Source organism: Oncorhynchus mykiss, chromosome 28 (assembly GCF_057628025.1).
Source record: "Oncorhynchus mykiss isolate SJ-2025 chromosome 28, ASM5762802v1, whole genome shotgun sequence".
In the NCBI taxonomy this organism is placed as follows: Eukaryota; Metazoa; Chordata; class Actinopteri; order Salmoniformes; family Salmonidae; genus Oncorhynchus; species Oncorhynchus mykiss.
The window spans coordinates 18938038-18963648 of record NC_143049.1 but is presented as its reverse complement, the minus strand read 5'-3'; the positions used below and the strand labels follow the sequence as shown (position 1 = coordinate 18963648).

Below are 25611 nucleotides of genomic sequence, written 5' to 3'. Positions count from 1 at the left end.
AGAGGGCAAACTCGTGTAGTGTAGTGTCAGGGTGCAAGGTTAGAGCATGAGTCTAAACTGGGTGTGTGGTCCTGCAGTATAGAGACCAGACCCACACACACGCGCATACATACACACACACACACACACACACATGCACACACATACACACACACACACACACACACGCATATATATATATATATATATACACACACAGTTACACACACACACACCACTTCCCCCTGCCCCCTGGGACAATTACTGCCTCACCTTCTATTCAGGACTTAATGAGAAAACGGACTGATCGATTTAACTCCAGCCATAACACGAGAGGAGGCCAGTACGGTGATAGCATAGATCAATTGTGCTGCTGTGAGGTATCCAAGACATCTAAAACACCAGCAACCTGTGTTAAAACAAATACTGTTTCCAAGATTATAACCATGTTCTTTCAGTAGTCTTTATAACATGGTAATAACATCATAACAGCTCAGTAAATATCTGTATAGACTTAAATAAATAGTTTTGTAGCGAATATCTGTAGACAACTGATCAACGTTAAAGCCAAATCTACGTTAAAGACAAAGGTCTCTCAATGCAATATTTTACAGACTACTACCTAAAACAGCTAGACCGTGATTGACCAATAAACATTCAAGTGGGTGTGGTCTGGCACATACATTCATATAAATCAGTCAAAGATATTTCTATCGTAACAACATTTGGTACACATGTTGTAAATACTGTCAAGACTTAACATATACAAGAACATTCATATCAACCTAACAGTGGCGCTATAATGGGAACATGTTCATATCTCTCGATCTGTTTGACTCAGAGTGATGAAATTTGGTACACATGCTCATGGATAAGAGTCTAGCTAACCCACGCGATATCTCGGACTCCACTTGCCCGAATTTGACAAAACTTGGGTGAATGATATGTAGTGCCATAGAGATCTGTTGTTTACAAAATTGCACTGGTTGGCCCATGGGGGGCGCTGTATAATTTGTGGGGGGAGACATATTTACAGTTGCCTTGTTTTAATAAGCAATAGCCAGGTGTATCTGTACTGAAAGAAGACAATTCATTTATTTCAGATGGGGTGCCTGTTCCTTGTGACATCAGGTACAGAGCTTTGGTGCCAAACCCAATTATTTATTACATATTCAGCCACCACGTCCAGACCACTGAGCTGTTAAAGAAGGTCCAGACCCTGTGTTAACGCTCACATTTTATGTTTATTGCCGCGTCCCGAAAAAGATGATTGACTTTTCTTGAGGAGACGGAGGTGGGACTTATGCCCCCTTCTTCTCCAATCGTGGCTCAGGGGGCGGAGGCTTTTATTCCATACTCTGGTTGTGTGTCAGTTGCTACAGACATAAGCGAAACAATAACAATTGGTGTTACTTTCACTAACCCTCTGAGAGAGTGACTGTTACATGTTCCGTCCATCAAGCTTTTAAGGAAATTGGGAAAGGCATATAACGTGCTCTGTGCACGTCAGGTTTGACACGATTTGAAACCCTTTAAAGTTGAATCTACTTTTTTTTCTACAGTAGCTGTGCAGGAGTGGCAAGAGCCTAAAGCAGCTATTCATATCAGATTTCAACCAAACCAGCTGGGAGAGAGAGAGCGGAGAGAGCGAGCGTCTGTCATTATCTTTCCCTTTCCGATCCAGGAAAGCTTAGGGAGAGAGAAAATAGAGAAAATAGAGGGAGAGAGAGAGGGTGAGAGAGGAGGAGAGAGAGGGATCCAAAGGAATTTCTAAGGATATTTCTTCTGTTGCCGTGGTCAGTTGGGGGCGAGGCGAAGAGCGCGGTCAAGGATGGACGAGCAGCCTCGGTTGATGCACTCCCACGGCGTGGGAATGGCCCGACACCCCGGCATGGCGCAAAATATACAGGATGGCACAGGAGGGACGGACGGAGATGGAAGAAAGCAGGACATTGGAGACATATTACAGCAAATAATGACAATCACAGACCAAAGCCTGGACGAAGCGCAGGCCAGGTACGGTGGCATAGACAATTATATTATTTTCAAAGTAATACCAAAATAGCATATTTATGAATTAAGAAATAACTACGGTAGGCCTACGTTGTAATAATGTGATTTGCATTCATGCTATCCAACGAAAACAATTACGCCCACCCGAACGCAACAACTGCTCGTAGGGGATAAAGTGCGTAACGTTAATCTACCTTCAACCGACCAGTTTTTATTTTGTGAAAGTTAACTTTTAAATTAACAGTGTCATCAAAATGTTTTTAAAAATCATGTATGACGATATTAAACTACTGCAGCTACAACTGAGTGGGGTGCATCCTCTTCCCAATTTCCAATCGCCTTGTATCTTGTTACATATGAGATAACACAGTAATTCCCCGCTGTGTTACATGTTGTGGATGCACTCCTTTTGGTTACTTTGTTTCTTTTTAGCCAACGGCAATAAAGGTTATCACAGCACCGGTGCTGCGCCTCGAAATTGAGACAACGATCACATCTATTCGTGTTCCTGTGCAAGAATAGATTATATAGGATAGATTGGATCATATTCATTATTGATATCCCACCGTGATGTAACATTGAAATGACCCGTGCTATTCATGTTAATTAATTTTAGCAGTTATATATTAAGTGTAGTGGGACGACAAGTGTTCCAAGTGTGGTTTGTTGAGACAATGGAGACACTATAAAAGTACATTTTTACGCCAAAGTGTTTTCTCTATTAAAGAATAAGACTATGCTATACATTAGTTCTTTAGTTTAGATCACTGTGATTGAAGGGTTGTTCAAGACTAAATTCAGAATAATATGCATTGTTAATATCAACAGCAAGGATGAGCTTTATTCTTCCTGTCCAAATTGACAGTGATCAAGTCTCCTCATTTTAGATATGATACAATTCCATGCAGAACACTTTTGCAACTATTGCGATTTCCTCGTCTTATTGAATTTGGTTGTAAAGCTGTGTGTGTTTCCCCTTTTTTTTCTAGGAAACATGCACTGAACTGTCACAGGATGAAACCGGCTCTCTTCAACGTCTTGTGTGATATAAAAGAGAAAACAGGTAAGGTGAAATTCTACCACATTGAAAGAATGACTTGTATCAATCTTTTTTTCCTCAAACCTTTTTTTTTAAGTTATTATGGCCAAAACGACTTATAGCCCACATTATTATTTATAACAACCATATTTTGAACATTATAATATTTATATTATATTTCTAAACATACTGTATGTGTTCAGGGAGTTAACCCATATTCGTAACAATATGGTTCTACAATGCAACATGGTGCTTTGTGGCATCCTACTGTATCTACGTATATTACCACACATCCAAACATTACCACACAACTAAACAACCTTATGTGTGTCAGTCAGTGAGCCAAAAGCAGACACACACATTCGGACCAGACTGCAGAGAAGAAAGGTCTTTACTGTACGACCAAGGTGGTGTCACTGAGACATGTATTAGGGCTGTACTAATTCACTTCGTTCTGTGTCATCATATTTTTCCTTGCCAAGTGTGATGCTGTTTGTTTGTGACACGCTGTGAGTGTTTCTACATGCTGATGCTGGCCAGAGGGATTTTCTCTGTTTGGGTTTGAAGCGAGGGTCAAAGGCATGTATAAGAATCTGTGAAATATAGGCACTTAACACCATATTAAAAAGAAGAAGCACTTGTCTCTGTTTATAGAAGAAAGTATGTGACTATTCTTGGGAAAAGTCCAAGTTCTAGCCTACTAAAGAGATATGTAGAAAATGGAAGTCAATCCGCAATCTAATACATATCTCTGAAGACATATCTCTGAAGACATATCTCTGAAGACATATCTCAGAAGACATATCTCAGAAGACATATCTCTGAAGACATATCTCTGAAGACATATCTCTGAAGACATATCTCTGAAGACATATCTCAGAAGACATATCTCTGAAGACATATCTCAGAAGACATATCTCTGAAGACATATCTCTGAAGACATATCTCAGAAGACATATCTCAGAAGACATATCTCTGAAGACATATCTCTGAAGACATATCTCAGAACATGCCTTTTAACGGGACACTCTTTTGAAATTGTTAGAGGATGTTATCACTCACTCTGACTGTAAAATGGAAAAAATGTTTCCAGCGACTATCATGACTGTCTGTAGCCGGCCAAAGAAATAAGAAAACAAATGGATTCAGTAAAGGAGGCCATGTTATCGTCTTCCTAATTTGCCTCTAAAGGTTCATTTACGAACATTTCATTACTGTGAGTCACTCTGGTACAGTGCTTCAAAAAAAGACGGGTTCTTAGCAGCGAAACCCTGTGTGGTTTTCATTTTAGAAAAAAGGAGGGAGAAGAAATTAAGTCCCGTTTGTGAGAAGCCAGTGAGGTTTGGCCCCGGCCCCCTTCTCAGAGGAGTATGCTTAGAGTAGGGAGAGAGTTATGCCTGCTTTTTTTCAAACTGCCTGGCGTCGTTCTGGGTTCAACCAGAGTTCGTTTCCAAAATGAAGAAGAACAAAGTAACTTGGACCTTTTCATGCCCCCCCCCTTTCTTTTCTTCTCTTCCCACCGTTCCTGGCAGGAACATAGGGGATTCTGACTATAATGGCTCTCTTTGCCTGCTTACTCTCTCCGTCTTAATTTAGAGGTAAAAAATGCTGTTGAAGGTAACGTTTCAACATAGATTTGCCATGTTGTTTTTGTAGGTTTCTACTCCTATCTCTTGAGTGGATTTAGTTCTGCTAATGTTTTGGCCTCTATCCAGTATTAGCTTCCTTTGACAGGGTTTCAGTTGGGTGGGCTGAATTCAATGTACTTGGCCCCTCAAGATAAAAGCACCATGGGGGAATCCCTTTTGAAGAGTTTACTGGTTCGCACACGCAAACTCACCCATGCACGCAAGCACACAATGTCCATTGAGGTGTTGTTGTTACTCAAGCGCTGCATGCCTTGTGTTGCTGGGGGAAGCCATACTAAATTCTCAGTATTCTGTTGTTACATTTTATCCGGATGCTTTGTCACGTTATAGTCATCAAGTCCAAGCTATGAGCTGTGCTTCACTCTATAAATGTAGATGTGTTATCAGCGTCAACATAAGCATGTGGCAAATGTATTTTAGTGCAAAAAATAAAATGTTATTGGTCGAGAACCCAGTTTAGCAGATGTTATAGCGGGTGAAGCGGACTGCTTGTATTACAAGCTCCGAACAGTGCAGTAAAATGTCAAACATGTACGCGAATAATAAATCATAAAAAAAATGAAAACGAAAAATCAAGAATGTCAGGATATAGATATAGATATTTTACAGAGAGCTGTGTCAAGAGTCCTGTATATAAATATGCAGTGTGTATAAACAGTGTAAAAAAAGGTATATTCGAATGAGCTATGTGAGAATACAGTGTATCAATGCACAGTGTAAAAAACTGTATAAAAGAAACAGGAAGTGTCCAGGGTTTAATGTCTCTTATATACAGGGCCTTCAGAAAGTTCTCATACCCCTTGACTTATTACACATTTCTTTGTGTTACAGTCAGAAATCCAAAGTAATTATTTTCTCACCCATCTACACACAATAAACCATAATGATAAAGTGAAAATCTGTATTTAGAATTTTTTGCAAATGTGTTGAAAATTAAATACAGACATATCTAATTTACATAAGTATCCACACCTTTGACTCAATACATGTTAGAATCACCTTTGGCAGCGATTCCAGCTGTGAGTCTTTCGGGGTAAGTCTCTAAGAGCTTTGCACACCTGGATTGTACAATATTTCCACATTATTCAAGCTCTGTCAAGTTGGTTGTTGATCATTGCTAGACAGCCATTTTCAAGCCTTGCCATAGATTTTAAAGCCAATTTAAGTCAATACTGTAACTAGGCCACTCAGGAAAATTCAATGTCACCTGGTAAGCAACTCCAGTGTATATTTGGCCATGTGTTTTAGGTTATTGTCCTGCTGAAAGGTGAGTTTGTCTCCCAGATTGAAACAGGTTTTCCTTTAGGATTTTGCCTGTGCTTAGCTCTATTCTGTTTCTTTTTACCCCCAAAAAACTCCCTACTCATTGCAGATGACAATCATACTCATAACATGATGCAGCCCCCACCGTGCTTGAAAATATGAAGTACTCAGTGATGTTTTGTGTTGGATTTGCCCCAACATAACGCTTTGTATTAGGGACATAAAGTTAATTTCTTTGCAAAATCTTTAGCCTTTTTACTTTTGTGCCTTATTTTATTTTTTATTCTGTATAGGCTTCCTTCTTTTCACTCTGTCAATTAGGTTAGTTATTGTGGATTAACTACAGTACCACAGCCATTAAACTGTAACTGTTTTAAAGTCACCATTGGCCTCATTGGCCTCATGAAATCCCAGAGTGGTTTCCGGCAACTGAGTTAGGAAGGACATATCTTTGTAGTGACTGGGTGTATTGATACACCATCCGAAGTGTAATTATTAACTTTACCATGCTCAAAGGGATTTTCAATGTCTGCTTTTTTATTTTTACCCTTTTACCAACATGGTTGGGTAGGCTACTTTTTAAATGTGATCTGTTACAGTTACTGGTTACCTGTCCAAAATTGTAATCACTAACGTAACTTTTTGATTACCCAAACTCAGTAACTCAGTTTTAGATTTCCTTCCCCTTAAGAGACATGAGAAAAAATATATAGTGTTACCAATTGAATATCTATTGCAGGATAAATCAATGTTAGTTTACATAGCTGGCCATATATAGATGTTACATTTTACTCTATGGGCTGGTTGTGTGGGCTTTTTCAAATCCATCGCTTTCTACTACATATATACAATTACAATTAAATTAATACATATACAATTAAATTATATATTTACATTAAAATCTAATTCTATCATAATTCTTGTCATTCCAATAAATGTTATACCCCTTGATCTTCAAGAATAGGACTTGGAAATATGGAAGTATAGATCAGTCATATTGTTTTACCTGGGCATAACCCCAAAACTAAGGACTTATTGGCCAGCCCTACTCGTTGTTTATTATTTTGTTGTCATGGAGGACTGATTGGGCTCATTGATTCGAGTTGAAAAATAAATGTCACGCTCATGGAATGGCATGCTTTGAGCACTACTGAAAAGTGCTATTTACATGTGGAAAATGAATTCAATATGCTGCATTTACTATAGGCCTATTGTTTACCTTTTAGTTGGTGACACTTTGATATCTTGATAATATGCAGATGTTTAAAGGGAAAATCCACAGATGAAACAATAACAACACGGTCGCCCCGCCTCTGTTTTGGTAAAAAGCTGAGGTATGGGCCTGGAGAAATGTAACCACTCAGATTAATAATATTCAGGGCTATGGATGCAAGGACTGTCCATCCATGATATCAACATAATTGTTTTAACCATGTTATGAGGCTATACAGTGTTTGTTTACAATTACAATGTTTACAAACATAGGAGAAAACAAGCTTATATTTTGGGTTCTCATGGAGTGTGACAGTTGAACTACACCCATGAGGCATTTATAAGTTATATTCTTCAAGAATCAATGGATATGTATACAGTTGAAGTCAGAAGTTTACATACACCTTAGCCAAATACATTTCAACTCAGTTTTTCATAATTCCTGACATTTAATCCGAGTAAAAATCCCCTGTCTTAGGTCAGTTAGGATCACCACTTTATTTTCTGAACGTGAAATGTCAGAATAATAGTAGAGAGAATGATTTATTTCAGCTTTTATTTCTTTCATCACATTCCCAGTGGGTCAGAAGTTTACATACACTCAATTAGTATTTAGTAGCATTGCCTTTAAATTCTTTAACTTGGGTCAAACGTTTCGGGTAACCTTCCACAAGCTTCCCACAATAAGTTAGGTGAATTTTGTCCCATTCCTCCTAACAGAGCTGGTGTAACTGAGTCAGGTTTGTAGTAGGCCTCCTTGCTCGCACACACTTTTTCAGTTCTGCCCACACATTTTCTATTGCATTGAGGTCAGGGCTTTGTGATGGCCACTCCAATACCTTGACTTTGTTGTCCTTAAGCCATTTTGCCATTTTGCTTGGGGTCATTGTCCATTTGGAAGACACATTTGCGACCAAGCTTTAACTTCCTGACTGATGTCTTGAGATGTGGCTTCAATATATCCACATAATTTTCCTCCTTCATGATGCCATCTATTTTGTGAAGTGCACCAGTCCCTCCTGCAGAAAAGCACCCCCACAACATGATGCTGCCACCCCCGTTCTTCACGGTTGGGATGATGTTCTTCGGCTTGCAAGCCTCCCCCTTTTTCCTCTCAACATAATGGTGGTCATTATGGCCAAAAACAGTTCTATTTTTTTTTCATCAGACCAGAGGACATTTCTCCAAAAAGTATGATCTTTGTCCCCATGTGCAGTTGCAAACCGTAGTCTGGCTTTTTTATGGCGGTTTTGGAGCAGTGGCTTCTTCCTCGCTGAGAGGCCTTTCAGGTTATGTCGATATAGGACTCTTTTTTACTGTGGATATAGATAATTTTGTACTGGTGTCCTTCTTCACAAGGTCCTTTGCTGTTGTTCTGGGATTGATTCGCACCAAGGTACGTTCATCTCTAGGAGACAGAATGTGTCTCCTTCATGAGCGGTATGACGGCTGAGTGGTCCCATGGTGTTTATACTTGTGTATTATTGTTTGTACAGATGAACGTGGTTCCTTCTTGCAGTTGAACCAGACTTGTGGAGGTCTACAATATTTTTCTGGAGTCCTTGCTGATTTCTTTTGATTTTCCCATGATGTCAAGCAAAGAGGCACTGAGTTTGAAGGTAGGCCTTGAAATACATCCACAGGTACACCTCCAATTGACTCAAATTATGTCATTTAGCTTATCAGAAGCTTCTAAAGCCATGATATCATTTGCTGGAATTTTCCAAGCTGTTTAAAGACACAGTCAACTTAGTGTATGTAAACTTCTGACCCACCGGAATTGTGATACAGTGAATTATAAGTGAAATAATCTCTGTAAACAATTGTTGGAAAATTACTTGTGTCATGCATAAAGTAGATGTCCTAACCGACTTGCCAAAACTATAGTCTGTTAACAAGAAATTTGTGAAATTGTTGAAGTGTATGTAAGTGTATGTAAGTGTATGTAAGTGTATGTAAACTTCTGTATGTATAATTTAGATGTCCAAAAATGGATGTAGCATCTACAGATTGCCCCTTTAAGTTTATCTAAAGTGTGCGAGTTTGAGACTGTGTCCATTAGGCCTATGGATTTATTTTTTTATCAGCATGAATTAGATTGAGCAATAAAAGCCCCACTTTTATTCTGTAGTCTGGGATCCACACTATACAGCTGTTGCAAGTATGCATTTTTCACTGCATTTTTTCACACAAAAACAATGATTGATAGGCAGCTTAAACTTCTTGAGTTCAACCATTATTGGGTTCAAATACACGTTTAGATTTGTGAACAGCCATTCTCAACAACCACAATCCGTAAGGCGCAAATAGCTAAATGAGAGAGCAGCAGTGTGATTCACATCAATGTGCTATGTTGATATCAAGAATAAGTGGTATCCTTATTGCCGTGGACTACACCACCGCTGTCATCCTTACCTCCAAGCGTTCAAGTTGGATAATCTTTGAATTCCGACAACAGTCGCACCATTGGAAGACATAGCTTGAACTGTAGCCTACAAAATCCTCTTCCTGCTCTTTTCCCGCAATAGTGGTCTCTGACTTGTGGTCAGACTCGCTCAGGTGGAACAAACTTAAACTTGCACCTTTTTTTCAATGCTGATTTGAATGTTATTGAGAAAACAGAGAAGTGTCAATAATGTTTTTTCCGCAAACATCCTTTCTGAATTTAAAAGTAATCCTCGAAGTAATCATCTAGTTTTTCAAAAGTATCTGTAATCGGATTACAATATTTTTGCTGGTAACGTAACGGTTTACAGTTACCGGTTTAATACGTTACTCCCCAACCCTGTTTACCAATAGGTGCCAATCTTTGCGAGGCATTGGAAATCTTCCCTGGTCTTTGTGGTTGAATCTGTGTTTGAAATTCAATGCTAGACTGAAGGACCTTACAGATTATTGTATGGGTGGGGTACATAGATGAGGTAGTCATTCAAAAATCATGTTAAACACTATGATTGCACACAGATTGAGTCCATGCCATTTACTGTATTATGTGACTTGTTAAGCACATTTTTACTCCTGAACTTATTTAGACTTGCCATAACAACGGGGTTGATTTAATTTGTTAAACTTTTATACTTTGACATTATGGGTTATTGTATGTAGGCCAGTGACACAAAATCTGAATTTACTCCATTTTCAATTCTGGCTGTAACACAACAAAATGTGGAAAAAGTCAAGGGGTGTGAATACTTTCTGAATGCACTCAACATGGGACAGCAGCGTTGGCTGTTCGTGCGTGCGTGCGGGTGGGCGTGTGTGTGTGTGAGTGAGTATGGACGTATGCGTGTCTGAGTGTATATGTGAGTACAGAAGTGTGTGTGAGCTTGTGTGAGTGAGTATTTTTGTCTCTTACTACAAGAGATGTGCGATGGCTGTTCAACAGTATGATAGCCTGGAGATAGAAACTGTTTTTCAATCTTTCGGTCCTGGCTTTGATGCACCTGTATCGTCTCTGTCTGCTAGATGATAGCAGAGTGAACAGAGCGTGGCTTGGGTGGCTGAGGTCCTTGATTATGTTGTGCTGTAAATGTGCTGGAGGGCAGGCAGCGTGCCCCCTGTGATGCGTTGGGTTGACCGCACAACTGCCTGGAGAGCCAAGGGCGGTGCAATTGCCTTCCAAGGCGGCGATGCAGCCCGACAAAAGGCTCTCAATGGTGCATCTGTAAAAGTTTGTGAGGGTCTTAGGGGCCATGCCAAATTTATTTTCTTTACATTGAGGGAGAGGTTATTTTCCTGGCATCAATCCGCCAGGGTCCTCACCTCCTCCCTGTAGGCTTACTAGTTGTTGTTGGTAATCAGGCCTATTACTATCGTGTCGTCAGGAAACTTGGTGATTGAGTTGGAGTCGTGCATAACCACGCAGTTATGGGTGAACAGGGGATACAGGAGGGGGCTGAGCACACACCTACTGGTTGAGGAGCAGTGTGGCGGAGGTGCTGTTGCCTACCCTCACCACCTGGGGTTGGCCCATCAGGAAGTCCAGGACCCAGTTGCACAAGGAGGGGTTCAGACCCAGGGCCCTGAGCTTAGTGATGGGCTTAGAGGACACTATGGTGTTGAAAGCAGAGCTGTATTTGGTGAACAGCTATGTTAAATAGCTATTCCTCTTGTCCAGGTGGGATAGGGCAGTGTGCAGTGCAACAGTGTTTGCGTTGGTCGTGGATCTGTTTGGGCGGTATACAAATTGTAGTTTGGATGAGATTTATAGAACACAAAGACCTAAAATCACATGGTATCATACCATTCCTTCTTTCTATGTATCTAGTTGCTGTTCATCTTGTGGGCATAGATAATTTTCCCCCTGTGAAGAGCAGACAGAAGCCCAGAAATCCACTGCAGCAACAGCAAAAAATTACTCAAACCTTCACCATGACATTTACAGCCAAATGTGCTGAGAGCAGAGTGTGCAAAAAGAGAACAAGCCCGTAATTTGTCAGGTCTTTTTTATATTATTTTATAAAGACTCAGCCTCTCCTCAGTTTTACATTGTTGCAGCCAGAGTCTCTGGAGGATTGCAAAGGAGAGACTATTAAATCGGCAGGCAGCCTGGTTTATGCGACTGTTGTGTCCCATTCTGTGACAGCACTAAGAGGTTCATAGATATGGCACTGTAGGTTGGCTTTCCTTTTATAGATTTGATTTAATGTTTAAAGGAAAAGTTATGTTTTAAAGGTAAAATCACCTGGGCATACTGTATCATGTGCCTATTGGTGTGTGTGTGTGTGTGTGTGTGTGTGTGTGTGTGTGTGTGTGTGTGTGTGTGTGTGTGTGTGTGTGTGTGTGTGTGTGTGTGTGTGTGTGTGTGTGTGTGCGTTCACACACATACTTGTAAAACAGTAAGATAGACGTGCTGGAGGCATAAAATGACAGCGCACACAAATGTGCACACAGACGAACGCACACAGACACACACGCACGCACACACACACGTGTGTGTGTCTGTGTGCACATTTGTGTGTGCTCTCATTTTTTGCCTCCAGCACGTCTATCTTACTGTTTTACAGAGGATTACCATAGATGAACTACAACTTTTCTCATTAGAAATACTTTGTGGTATAGAGTACATATAATTGTCCAGTATTGTTTGTCTGGTTTCCCTCAGTGTCTCCAGCAATTTCAGGAAAGCGTGTCTTTAGTTGTAAAATTAATGTAAGTGCTTAGCACTGTGTTTCATTTGCCATACATCCTGTGTGTGTGTGTGTGTGTGTGTGTGTGTGTGTGTGTGTGTGTGTGTGTGTGTGTGTGTGTGTGTGTGTGTGTGTGTGTGTTTGTGTGTGTGTGAGTGTGTGTTTTTTTTTGCATGTGAAAGAGTGAGAGTGTGTGTCTGTGTGGAACCATTACGGATAGTGGAGCTGGCACGTACAGGTTGACAGAGCAAGAAAAGCCAGACACCAAGTCAACGTTTCTAGGTGTCAGATTACAGGCCAGAGCTCTCTCTCTCTCTCTCTCTCTCTCTGTCTCTCTCTCTCTCTTACAAAAACACTTTCAATCTCTCTCTCTCTCTTTCTCTCACTGTTCACCAGGCCAGTGTATGTCGACAGCCACTCATTACTCCAGACTCAGGTCAAATGGATAGCTCCTGCATGTCAAATATGATCAGATGTAGACTATATTATACCACTGGACCTGGTGAACTCAGTGACCCATGTCATCAAGCTACTAATTTTCACATACTAGATAATAGAAATGCTGTGATGTTGAGCATATTGCAGCATTGCAGATTGTACCTGTGATCGAAGTTGAAGTCTGGTGTGGTTCTTATATACTGTAGCACACATCTGGAGAACACTGGTATCCTTTCATTAGAATAGAGCAAACCTGCACATATTTTATTTGACAAATTTGCTTTGATGGCTATGTTTTTGCTAGTTAATGATTTAGTGGTGGACTTAAATTTAAATTTAAATTTAGTGATAATGGAATGTCAGATAACTAACTATTCAGTTGGTTTTATAGCCCAGTAAGCGAGTAAACACATCACTTACATCAGTATTGTGAATGATGGTCTGCTTATTTTAGCCATGGAGAGAGACTGGACTGGACACAAGTGTTGTGTTGTTGCTGCTGCTGTTTTTCAGTATTTAATTGACACGGTTGTCCATGATGAGTTCAGAGGTTAGTTTTCAGTCTTTTTTGACAGATGGAGTCATTTGTCTCCGATGTGCCATGTTCTGTCCTGAAACTAATGGCTATGTCCTTGGTTTCCCCACGTGTTAGCAGGCAGACAGTATATCTAGCCTGGCCGGTTGGAAGTGCAGAAGCAGCATTTTATTCTAGCCAGGATTTCAGTTCCCATGGAAATACGAGTGACCGCGACTATCTCTGTTCTTTCATAAATAACAACGTTTCCCAAACGTCTTTGAAGTTTCTCAATTGATTAGTAGTTTTAACAAACCTCATGACACTGCTTCCTAGAAATGTAAATGGTCGATAATTGGCCGCGCTGATTCTCCTGACAAAAGACGTTAACTTTCATAAAATGTTCTACAGATATAGCCTAGACCCCTTTACTGGTGGGAAAATGAGTACAATGTCTTTCCCATCTGGGTCCTTCCTGAAGAATATTCTCTTCCTATCGACATTGTTAGCACTTTGACAGTGCAAACAGACAGACACACTTCAGAATCACTTCAGTTGTTCAGAACCGACAAGACATGCCCAGTGTTTCTCCTGTTCACTATTTTCCCATCATATGAACCCACACTTGCAATTAGGACAGCTTCTAAATTATGCAAATGGTGAGTGTGGTAATTGAGACATGCTAATCATGTTTAAAGAGGCTAATTACACCCTGTATATCTGAGGTGGGAGTTGTTAATTTGCTATGATAACAGGTCTGGCTGTTGGAATGGTCATATGGTGGAATAGTGTGCGTGTTCGCGTGCTCGTTCGTGTGTGTGTGTGTGTGTGTGTGTGCGTGCGTGCATTGGTTCCCCAAATGTCCCCACAAGCATAGTAAAACAAGGAAAAGTCTCCCTCTTGGGGACATTTCACACATCCCCATGAGAGAAATGTCCCTATGAGAGTTTTAGGTTTAGGATTATGGTTAGATTTTGAATTAGGAGTTAGGAGTTAGGGTTAGGCTTTGAGTTAGAGTTAGGGGTTAGGGAACATATACTTTTGAATGGAAATTATACTGAACAAAAATATAAACGCAACATGAAAGTTATGGTCCCATATTTCGTGAGCTGAAATAAATGATCACAGACATTTTTCATTAGCACAAAAGCTTATTTCTCTTAAATTTTGTGAACAAATTTGTTTACAACCCTATTAGTGAGCTTTTCTCTTTGCCAAGATAATCAATCCACCTGACAGGTGTGACATATCAAGAAGCTGATTAAACAGCATGATCATTACACAGGTCCACCATGTGCTGGGGATAAGGCCACTCTAAAATGTGCAGTTTTGTCAAACAACACAATGCCACAGATGTCTCAAGTTTTGAAGGAGCGCGCAATTGGCATGCTGACTGTAGGAATGTCCACCAGAGCTGTTGCCAGAGAATTTCATGTTAATTTCTCTACCATAAGCCGCCTCCAATGTTGTTTAAGACATTTACGTCCAACCAGCCTCACAACCGCAGACCACGTGTAACCGTGCCAGCCCAGGACCTCCACATCTGGCTTCTTCACCTGCGGGATCGTCTGAGACCAGCCACCCAGAAACTGAGGAGTATTTATGTCTGTAATAAAGCCCTTTTGTTGGGCAAAAACATATTCTGATTGGCTGGGCCTGGCTCCCAAGTGGGTGGCTCCCAGGCCCACCCATGGCTGTGTCTGTGCCCAGTCATGTGAAATCCATAGATTAGGGCCTAATTTATTTATTTCAATTGACTGATTTCCTTATATGATCTGTAACTCTGTAAAATTGTGTGGGAGGTAGTGTGTACTGTACCTCCTCTGGGTCATCAACCAGTACGAGTAATTTCCCTTTGGGAGGAATATTTTTCAGTATCGATTCCTCAGGTGAATGTAAGTGTGCATAAATCACCTAGATATTGGGAGTATTTCATAAAGCTAAAGGTGAAGTGGTTCCGATTGATCTTGCCTCTTGAAATACTCCATTATCTCTGCATCTACATGTAGCCTACTGTTCAGAATAATTGTTTTTGCCCGTGCAAAAAGAGAGACACAGAGACACATATATTGGTCCAATAGTACATTACTAATAAAGGTCCAGTCCACTAATAAAATAAATAAATGTATTATATATTTACGTGTGTATATATATATATGTATATATATATATTTTTAATTAATTCAGATTTTCTAGAGGGTGCTGCAGCACCCTCAGCTCCCCTACTTCCTGCGGCAATTGGGAGAGAGCGCGAGAGACAGAGATTTCATTGCACTTATTCAACAAAAAGTATGAATGTATTGTATTTCTATTTACAGTCTATGTTTACTGCACTCCTCTCAATTTGGTTATCTGATACAGCAGTATCGTATCGGCCATTCTGCAAACGCGGCTTTTATAAAAGGCTTTGTTCTTACTTGTCTGACATATATCATATTCAGAACCATTACGGTAAGAATGCCTTCCCACTTATCTGACACTAAATTGCTTTATAGAGGAAATTTGTTCCACAGCGCAGTGGAGTTTTCTGTTTTATCTGATGTTTGTTTCGAGTGCAGTTTTCAGTCCTAGGAAACAATAACGACATAATTGCAGTGGAGAGCCTCCTCGACTATTGTTCTTATTTTGGGAGCAATGTGTAGTGGTTTTCTTAGGGTAGATGTAATGTTCCTTCAAGCTTGTCTGAAAATCCCATCCGCTTTATTTCTCCATGAAAAGAGGTTCAAATCACACTCAGTTTCTGCGATAACGTGGAGTTAATATGTGGAATGAAAATGTCATCGGTAGTAGGTGTAGTGTCACTACACAGTAACTAATAGTCGTGAGCGATTAGTGCTTTTTGAGGTCAGTTCGATTTCGGTTTGATTATTCAAAAATAATCAAGTTTTCGATTTGGGGGACATTAAATGCATTATATGGGTTGAATGCTGTAACAACAAGAATAAAACAATTCATTAAAGTCCCATGATGGTAGTAATTGCCCATTACTTCTTATATCTTATTAACAATCATTTATTCACATTTCTTTACTTTAATAAAATATTTCAGTTGATGTTTATATTACACTTACAACTTTATTATTCTCATCTCTATAGAGTTGCTGTCTGACAAAACCACTATTTTAGTAGTTCTTCAAAGTAAATAAGGCATACCTTTCTGACTGCTGAATACTAGCTATCACTCAATTAGATCATGTATTTTCAGGTAGAGATACCTCACGAAGCAGCTGCTCTCTATCCCTCTCGATTGGTGCATCATTCTGTCCATTCTCTCTGTCTCTGTGTCTGCACCGATGAGACAAGTAGGCGCACAGTGAATTATGGTCTTTGTAGTTAATTACCACATTTTCTGCTCCAAACTATGTAGAATATTGGCCTGTTGGAAACTACAATTCCCAACTACATCGCACAGTTCGGGCTTGATCTGATTTAACTCTAGAGGAACTGCACATTGCGCTCACAGAAAAAAAAAAACAGAACGAAATGGAATTCAAATAATTGCTCAGTAAATTAGTTGTTGAGGGTGAATGAGGGTTCTTATTCACAGCTGTGGAACAAGTCAGTTTTTATGATTTATTTCTGTAGTTTGTAGGCTACTAAAATGTAGTAATGTAGGCCTCTGTACTGTACCACCATGCATTTCAACTTGAAATGTTACTTATCATTCAGATTTTTCTTCAATATCTTGGTTGGTTGCCATTTAAACACCCTGGGACTTGATATCGTTTAATTCAAGGGTCTTGGATCACGGTTCTCTCGCGCCCCGTTGCTCACATTTGACGAGTGCGTCAGCCAGCAGCATGCTGTATAAAGAAACCCCCTCGGCTGCGGTGAACAGTCAAACATGAAATGGCGAGAGGCCCTTCCCTGCCCAACTTAGTAAAAATGACACAAATTAATACACGCTACTTAAACCAGACCAAGATTAATGGTTGCCTTTCGCTGCGATTTAGGAGCACTGTCAGTCGCTGCTCACTGCCCAGACGGAATCAACACCAATCGATGTTGCTGCTCCCTCTCCGGCTCTACTCTCACTGGAGCTGGTTAGGATGGTAACAGGACTGCAGTAAATGTGCGTGCACACACAAATGCACACACAGACATACATATATATATATACACACACACACACACACACACACACTGTATTCTCTCACACACACACACAAATCCCAGTGCACAGAACATGAAATAGCTATACTATGAAGAAGGATGTAAAAGTGTTAAATCAATGTTTGTGTCTGCGTATGCATCATATTTTTCTTATGTACTGTAGTGCGGTGTTCACCACAGATGAAAGCTAGGCAGTGTATTCTATATTATTAATCAGTTGCTACATATCAGATGGAGAAGAGCAGTGATTGGATGTTTCAGTTACTCATAGTAATGCCTTGGTGTAGTGACTCATGCAGTGCAGATAGCACCATTTATTTTAATCAGGACAGGGGGGTTAGATGAGTGTTGATATGTCTCCCTCATCGCAGAGTAGTTTTCCATTTAAATGCTGTCAGGTGTTCACACATAAAGGTGCACGTGCCATGCACACACACACATCAAATCCAAAAATCAAATCAAATGTTATTTGCCACATGAACCGATTTCAACAGACCTTACAGTGAAATGCTTACTTACAAGATCTTAACCAGTTTTAAGAAAGTATTTACTAAGTAAACTGAAGTCAACAATAAATATATAAAAATGCAAATGAAAAAAATAAGGAAGAAAATAAGGAAATAGAAAAAAAATGAATAATTAAAGAGCAACAATAAAATAATAGTAGTGAGGGGGGTACTGGTACAGAGTCGGGGGCACAGGTTATGTGCGGAGAGGCACAGGTTAGTCGAGGTAAATGAGGTAATATGTACATGTAAGTAGAGGTAAAGTGACTAGATTATAAACAGAGAGTAGCAGCAGCGTAAAGGAGGGTTCTGGTAGTAGAAGGAACAGTCTATGACTAGGGTGGCTGGAGTCTTTGGCAATTTTTAGGGCCTCTACACATACGAACACGCACACACATACACACAAATACAAACTTACACACAGAGATACATGCGCACACACTGGTGGAGACTCCGAGGAGGAGGAAGGGGAGGACCATCCTACTCAGTGAATTTTCTGTTTTTCTATATAAACAACTATACTAAATATATTAATGTCGCAAAATAACTGACTAAAACATACTGTTTTGTAATGATGGTCTACAGTTTTAACAGCACTCTCTCGGTTAGCATCATGGTGCAGTGATATAAAGTACTTAAGTAAAAACACTTTAAAGTACTATTTAAGTACTTTTTACTTTTACTCCACTACATTCCTAAAGAATATTATGTACGTTATTCTCCAAACATTTTTCCCTGACACCCAAAAGTACTCGTTATGCTTAGCAGGAAAGGAAAATGGTCCAATTCACGCACTTATCAAGACAACATCCCTGGTCGTCTACTGCCTCTGATCTGGAGGACTCACTAAACACATGCTTCATTTGTAAATTATGTCTGAGTGTTGGAGTGTGCCCCTGGCTATCTGAAAAAAAGAAAAGAAAATGGTGCCATCTGGTTTGCTTAATATAAGGAATTTCTAAATGATTTATACTTATACTTTTAATACTTAAGTATATTTAAAACTACTTTTAGACTTTTACTCAAATAGTATTTTACTGGATGACTTTCACTTTTACTTGAGTCACTTTCTATTAATGTATCTTTACTTTTACTCAAGTATGACAATTGGTCACTTTTCCCACCACTGCCATGGTGTAGCCGGAGGACAGCTAATTTGCATCCTCCTCTGGTTACATTGACTTCAATACAAAACCTAGGAGGCTCATGGTTCTCACCCCCTTCCATAGACTTACACAGTAATTATGATGATTTCCAGAGGATATCCTCCAACCTATCAAAGCTCGTGCAGCATGAACTGATATATTGTCCACTCAATCAAAGGATCACTGAAAGCATAAACTGTAGCTAGCTAGCACTGCAGTGCATAAAATGTTGTGAGTAGTTGATTCAAAGAGAGAGCAAGACAATAGTTGAACAGTTTTGAACAAATGTATTTCTTAAAAATTAAGGAGAAGCAGCAGAGAGAGGTGGAGCGAGAGAGAGCTATCTATATATCGTTGCATTTTTTTCACTTACTTAGCTAGCTAATCCAGCCAGCTAATTTAGCCCACTCAAACACCTGGCTCAAACAGAGAGGAATGCTATTTATGTTAGCTAGCTGGCTAAGACTATCCAACACTGGAACTCTTCCAAGTCAAGGTAAGCTTTCGGTTTTATTAATTTATTGGCAATGCAGCCCGCCGGTGTAACTGTTAAACTGATTGCTGTACACTGTACTGCGAGATTTAAGCGGGTTTACTAACGCGTTAGTTCTTCTGTGTTAGCTAATATGGTGACAACAATGTAGGCTGTGTAGCGGTTAGCGGTTAAGGTATGAAGGTTTGGCTTGGAAAGGTTTTTTTCGGCCTAGTTACCGACAGCTGTTGTGTTGTGCACTGAAGTCCACAAGCGAAGGGAAAAGGTGAGTCCAACTGTTTGGACTAATGATTACACCCTAGATCAGCTAGAAGCAGGCAAGAGTGTGTAAGGTGGTGTTGAACGTGTCACGATCTGTCACCTTGATTATTCCAATTTGTCTCTCGACCTGTGCGCACCTACGTTATAATCTTTCATTCATAGAGTAGGTTATAGCAACCTCATGATGGGTACAGGGAAAATTCAAGTATCATGTAGTAGACTAAACCTATCGATGTTACATTGAGCTGTGCGAATGGAATATGAATGACAGTCATCCAATATGGTGTAATAGAAATAAGGCCATGCTCATTAAAAAAAAGTCCTTCCTAATCTTAAACAGCACCGACCGCAACTAGCACACACATGCACACACACACATACAGGCACGCATGCACACACAAACACACACACACACACACACACTCACACACATGTTCAGGTGGATTGAGAGTGGGGGAGAGGTTGCCGTGGGTAACGCATAACGACGAGGGAGTCTCTGTGAGCTATTCTAATTCATGTTAATAAACCTCGCCGTTGCTGTGAGAGACAAAAGGCCCACAGATGAGTCTCTGTCACCCCACCACCTTCAGCAGGAGGATAGGAACATACGAAGAATAATGTAGTGAGAGAGAGAAAGAAAGAGGGAGAGAGTCTGGAAGGTAGGTGAAAAGAGAGAGAGATGATATATTTAGTATCCATTCTGAATCATTTGGGGTCTGCAGAATCAAACCGCCTCACATCCACAATCCCCGGTGTGTGTGTGTGTCTCTGTACTCAGTTTATGTGTGTGTGTGTTTGTGTGTGTGTGTGTGTGTGTGTGTGTGTGTGTGTGTGTGTGTATAGCTGTGGAATTGAAATAAGCTCAGCTCCCAGTCTCTTGTGATAGCTAGCTAGCTGGTGAGTCTGTGGGGGCATGGGGGAGGTGGGGGAGGAAGTAGAGCTGTGGTTTTGGATCACTTCCCAGGGCGGACAAGAGTGACATCCCAGGTTGTGTTTAGCACTGCGGGGTGAGAGCAGCAGTGTTAGCACAGGTCAGCACTTGGCTTGGCTCCTTGACTACAGATCATAGTAAAGGCCATCTCTGGGTGCCAGATAGTAGGGGTCCTCTGAAGTCCCCTTAAAATACCCAGGGAGGGTTCTTCAAAGGGGAATGGAAACCCAATGACCTGAATTTGAAGAGTGTCCTGTGACGTAGACTTTATAGTAAGAAAACCGTTTCAGATGGTGGATCAGGAGGACAAATTATATTTGGTGTAGTTTAAGTGTGTTGTGTGTTATACCAATTTCCAGAGTTCCGTTGTTAGAATGAATGATAGGAATGTATAATCTGATATGTTTCGGGAGGGCAGGTAGCCTAGTGGTTAGAGCGTTGGACTAGTAACTGAAAGGTTGCACAATCGAATCCCCGAGCTGACAAGGTTAAAACTGTCATTCTGCCCCTGAACAAGGCAGTTAACCCACTGTTCCCAGGCTGTCGTTGAAAATAAGAATTTGTTCTTAAACTGACTTGCCAAGTTAAATAAAGGTACAATTTTAAAAATGGTGGTGTGTGTGAGATGCACCAAGCCATACCTGTTGACCATGACAACGACCTATAGGATGAAAGTGATTAAATACACTTTGGATCATGCAGCTTATTCTCACTATGATTCTCCCCAGCTGTACTCCATATACCCCAAAGATGTAGAGCTGTTGGTTTCCCCGTCCCTGCTGTCTACCAGCTTGCCTTTGGCAGTGTTAGTTCTGGACAGTTAACTCCCACTGATATGATGTTAATTGCTGTCATTTTCCTTTTTTAGCTTGAGCATAATCAGCAAATTATAGACTTCTCTAACATGTAGTATTAGACCACATCCCCTTACCCTTGGAGCACAGTTGGGAAAGGCACAGGTGGCAGGTTTATGTGTGTGTATGTCATGTACTATTTGAGGAGGGGGCAAGATCCTGCATTGCATAACAAAATGGAAAGTGAGTCGAGAGGCATGTGTTGCGAATTTAACGAGACTTCACATGACTATGTCCCCGTCAAGTGTTAAGCTGACATTTTGCAGGTCCTGTTTCTCTAGCTGACTCTCCGTATACGTTTCAATGTCGATGATTGATCATCCCGTGTTGTTCTTCATTTGCCCGTGTGTCATTTCTCTTTGGTTTCCTTTCCTCTCTCGTCGTCACTGCGCTGCTCCGTGGTAAACACGGCTGTTTTATGACACAGGGACGTAAATAGATGTTGTGATCATATTGACGGCTTGCTAACTCCTGCACACACACCACGGTGACTAGGAAGTAAATTTAGACATTAAGGGAATGTCCATTAATTTAAACCATATGAAAGTGAGCACCGTCCATTAAAAGAGATTCCATTTTATTTTGATGGGTGTAGCCAACACTCATCAAAGGACATTTGGGAGGCTCAAATGTAGCCATAAAGATTTTGACATACAAGTAGAGTTGTCCTGCAGCACAAAATGATAATGCATTTTCCAGACCTCTAGCCTTTCAAATGTCAACACTAATACCGAAAGTTATTGTGGGCAATAATGTGTCACTGTTGATCTGAAGATAACTCTTCTATTGTGATATTTGACTTTTGACCTTTTCAGACCCGCTCTTAACCCCTAGTTTTATAGGAGATGGCCTTGGACAACATGTCTAGCAGTCTCCTCCCACAAATACATAAAGACCCTTTATGTCCCCATGACTTCCTTTTATAGAGCGTTTCCCTCCTCTCCACCAATTCCATCCTATTGATATTGGGAGAGCCTCTGCGGGATAAAAGAAGGGGCCTAAGAGCTCTGTGGATAGTTTAACCTTGATAAAACAGTTGTTTCAGTGAGCCTGATTTTCTTCCATCCGTCTTCATCCGACAAGGCCCTGCTGAAGTATGCAAATGAAGCCAGCAGAGGGGAGCGCCGTGTGCGGTTAAATGGGGCGTTGCGAATGTGCGGTGTACCGCGCCGCTGGGGTGATACTACTTACTGTCCAAATTTACTATGTCTTCTGTGAACGAACTGAACCCCCCCCTTTCTATTCCTTGACGGCTCCACATCCAGAATATACAGCCCCTGGGTAGATATAGGGCCTCTCATAAAACATTACTACCATGTAAAGAATTTTACACTTCCCACGTACTTGTTCATGTTATAGCTTTTTAATGTTTTGTGCGCTGACATTTGTGTTTATGTGTGTGAGAGAATACAGAATATGTGTGTGTGTGTGTGTGTGTACATACGTGTGTGTGTGTGTGCGTGTTCAGTTTGGTCTGTTTTATTGAGCCATTTCCGGAATATGTCTATTTATACAGTTAATTGGGGAGTATGGGAGTGTAATAATAATGTTTATGATAATAACTGTTGATGTTTGAAAACTAAATGCAGTACAATGAGCTTCTGGACACCATTAAAAACACATAAAACATACTAAATATGACCAATCAATCATGTTTAATGATTTATGGTTGTTTGATATACAGTGCCTTGCGAAAGTATTCGGCCCCCTTGAACTTTGCGACCTTTTGCCACATTTCAGGCTTCAAACATAAAGATATAAAACTGTATTTTTTTGTGAAGAATCAACAACAAGTGGGACACAATCATGAAGTGGAACGACATTTATTGGATATTTCAAACTTTTTTAACAAATCAAAAACTGAAACATTGGGCGTGCAAAATTATTCAGCCCCTTTACTTTCAGTGCAGCAAACTCTCTCCAGAAGTTCAGTGAGGATCTCTGAATGATCCAATGTTGACCTAAATGACTAATGATGATAAATAGAATCCACCTGTGTGTAATCAAGTCTCCGTATAAATGCAACTGCACTGTGATAGTCTCAGAGGTCCGTTAAAAGCGCAGAGAGCATCATGAAGAACAAGGAACACACCAGGCAGGTCCGAGATACTGTTGTGAAGAAGTTTAAAGCCGGATTTGGATACAAAAAGATTTCCCAAGCTTTAAACATCCCAAGGAGCACTGTGCAAGCGATAATATTGAAATGGAAGGAGTATCAGACCACTGCAAATCTACCAAGACCTGGCCGTCCCTCTAAACCTTCAGCTCATACAAGGAGAAGACTGATCAGAGATGCAGCCAAGAGGACCATGATCACTCTGGATGAACTGCAGAGATCTACAGCTGAGGTGCGAGACTCTGTCCATAGGACAACAATCAGTCGTATATTGCACAAATCTGGCCTTTATGGAAGAGTGGCAAGAAGAAAGCCATTTCTTAAAGATATCCATAAAAAGTGTAGTTTAAAGTTTGCCACAAGCCACCTGGGAGACACACCAAACATGTGGAAGAAGGTGCTCTGGTCAGATGGAACCAAAATTGAACTTTTTGGCAACAATGCAAAACGTTATGTTTGGCGTAAAAGCAACACAGCTGAACACACCATCCCCACTGTCAAACATGGTGGTGGCAGCATCATGGTTTGGGGCCTGCTTTTCTTCAGCAGGGACAGGGAAGATGGTTAAAATTGATGGGAAGATGGAGCCAAATACAGGACCATTCTGGAAGAAAACCTGATGGAGTCTGCAAAAGACCTGAGACTGGGACGGAGATTTGTCTTCCAACAAGACAATGATCCAAAACATAAAGCAAAATCTACAATGGAATGGTTCAAAAATAAACATATCCAGGTGTTAGAATGGCCAAGTCAAAGTCCAGACCTGAATCCAATAGAGAATCTGTGGAAAGAACTGAAAACTGCTGTTCACAAATGCTCTCCATCCAACCTCACTGAGCTCGAGCTGTTTTGCAAGGAGGAATGGGAAAACATTTCAGTCTCTCGATGTGCAAAACTGATAGAGACATACCCCAAGCAGCTGTAATCGCAGCAAAAGGTGGCGCTACAAAGTATTAACTTAAGGGGGCTGAATAATTTTGCACGCCCAATTTTTCAGTTTTTGATTTGTTAAAAAAGTTTGAAATATCCAATAAATGTCGTTCCACTTCATGATTGTGTCCCACTTGTTGTTGATTCTTCACAAAAAAATACAGTTTTATATCTTTATGTTTGAAGCCTGAAATGTGGCAAAAGGTCGCAAAGTTCAAGGGGGCCGAATACTTTCGCAAGGCACTGTATATTTGCTTGTACTGTTAGGTGTTACAACCACTGGAAGTGAGGAAATATTCGGTTGACGTTGAATTCATTCGGAGTGTCATTAGAAGCAATAGACAGAAAGACATGGGTTTTCTCTTTTTTTTCCTGGTCTTATGAAAATGCTACATAGTTAACCTCTATTTAACTAAGCAAGTTAGTTAAGAACAAATTCTTATTTACAATGACGGCCTACTGATTGTGCGCTGCCCTATAGGACTCCCAATCACAGCTGGATGTGATACAGCCTGGATTTGAACCAGGGACTGTAGTGACTGAGATGCAGTGCCTTGGACCACTGCGCCACTCACCAGCTTTTAATATGTTTTGTTTGTTTTAGTGTCATCTGCCTTATAAGTTGTGTAAGTGTTTTGTTTGTGTGTTTGATATCACTCATGTATGCTCACATAGCAGCATTGTGATTGATTTCCTCTCTCACTCTTGATTTTGATTTGATTTGATTTTGTTCTCCACTTTACAACTCATTTCAGAAAGTAGGCCAGCGGAGAGTTCTGGAACACAAACCACACATCTAGTCTCGCCTCCATCACTCCAGCCACCACACATATAAAGCTGTCAATCAACCACACTACCGCCTGGCCCTGTTATGGCTTGCTGGTTGTGTGGGTTGGTCCTCAGGGTGATGGATGGCTCCCAGAGCCTATCAGGTGGCACAGAGCATCCATCTCTGTCTGGAGCCTGTTAAACAAGCTTGGGAAAGCAGCCATGTAGTTCTAACCACCATTGGCCTCCACTAAAAAAA

At 40.6% G+C, this 25611-nt stretch overlaps 1 protein-coding gene across 3 annotated transcripts in view; it reads left to right on the top strand.

Moving 5' to 3' along the window:
- The first annotated feature begins 1305 nt into the window (after positions 1-1305).
- Positions 1306-25611, top strand: part of LOC110508658 (pre-B-cell leukemia transcription factor 1) — a 73201-nt gene continuing 48895 nt past the window's right edge. For 2 of the 3 annotated variants that reach the window (XM_021589349.3, XM_021589348.3), the window contains exons 1-2: positions 1306-1995; positions 2982-3055. In XM_021589349.3, coding sequence (XP_021445024.3) covers positions 1811-1995; positions 2982-3055 — 259 coding nt within the window. In that variant the 5' untranslated portion in view covers positions 1306-1810. The remainder of the gene's footprint in view (positions 1996-2981; positions 3056-25611) is intronic. The other variant, XM_021589347.3, reaches the window with a different exon arrangement.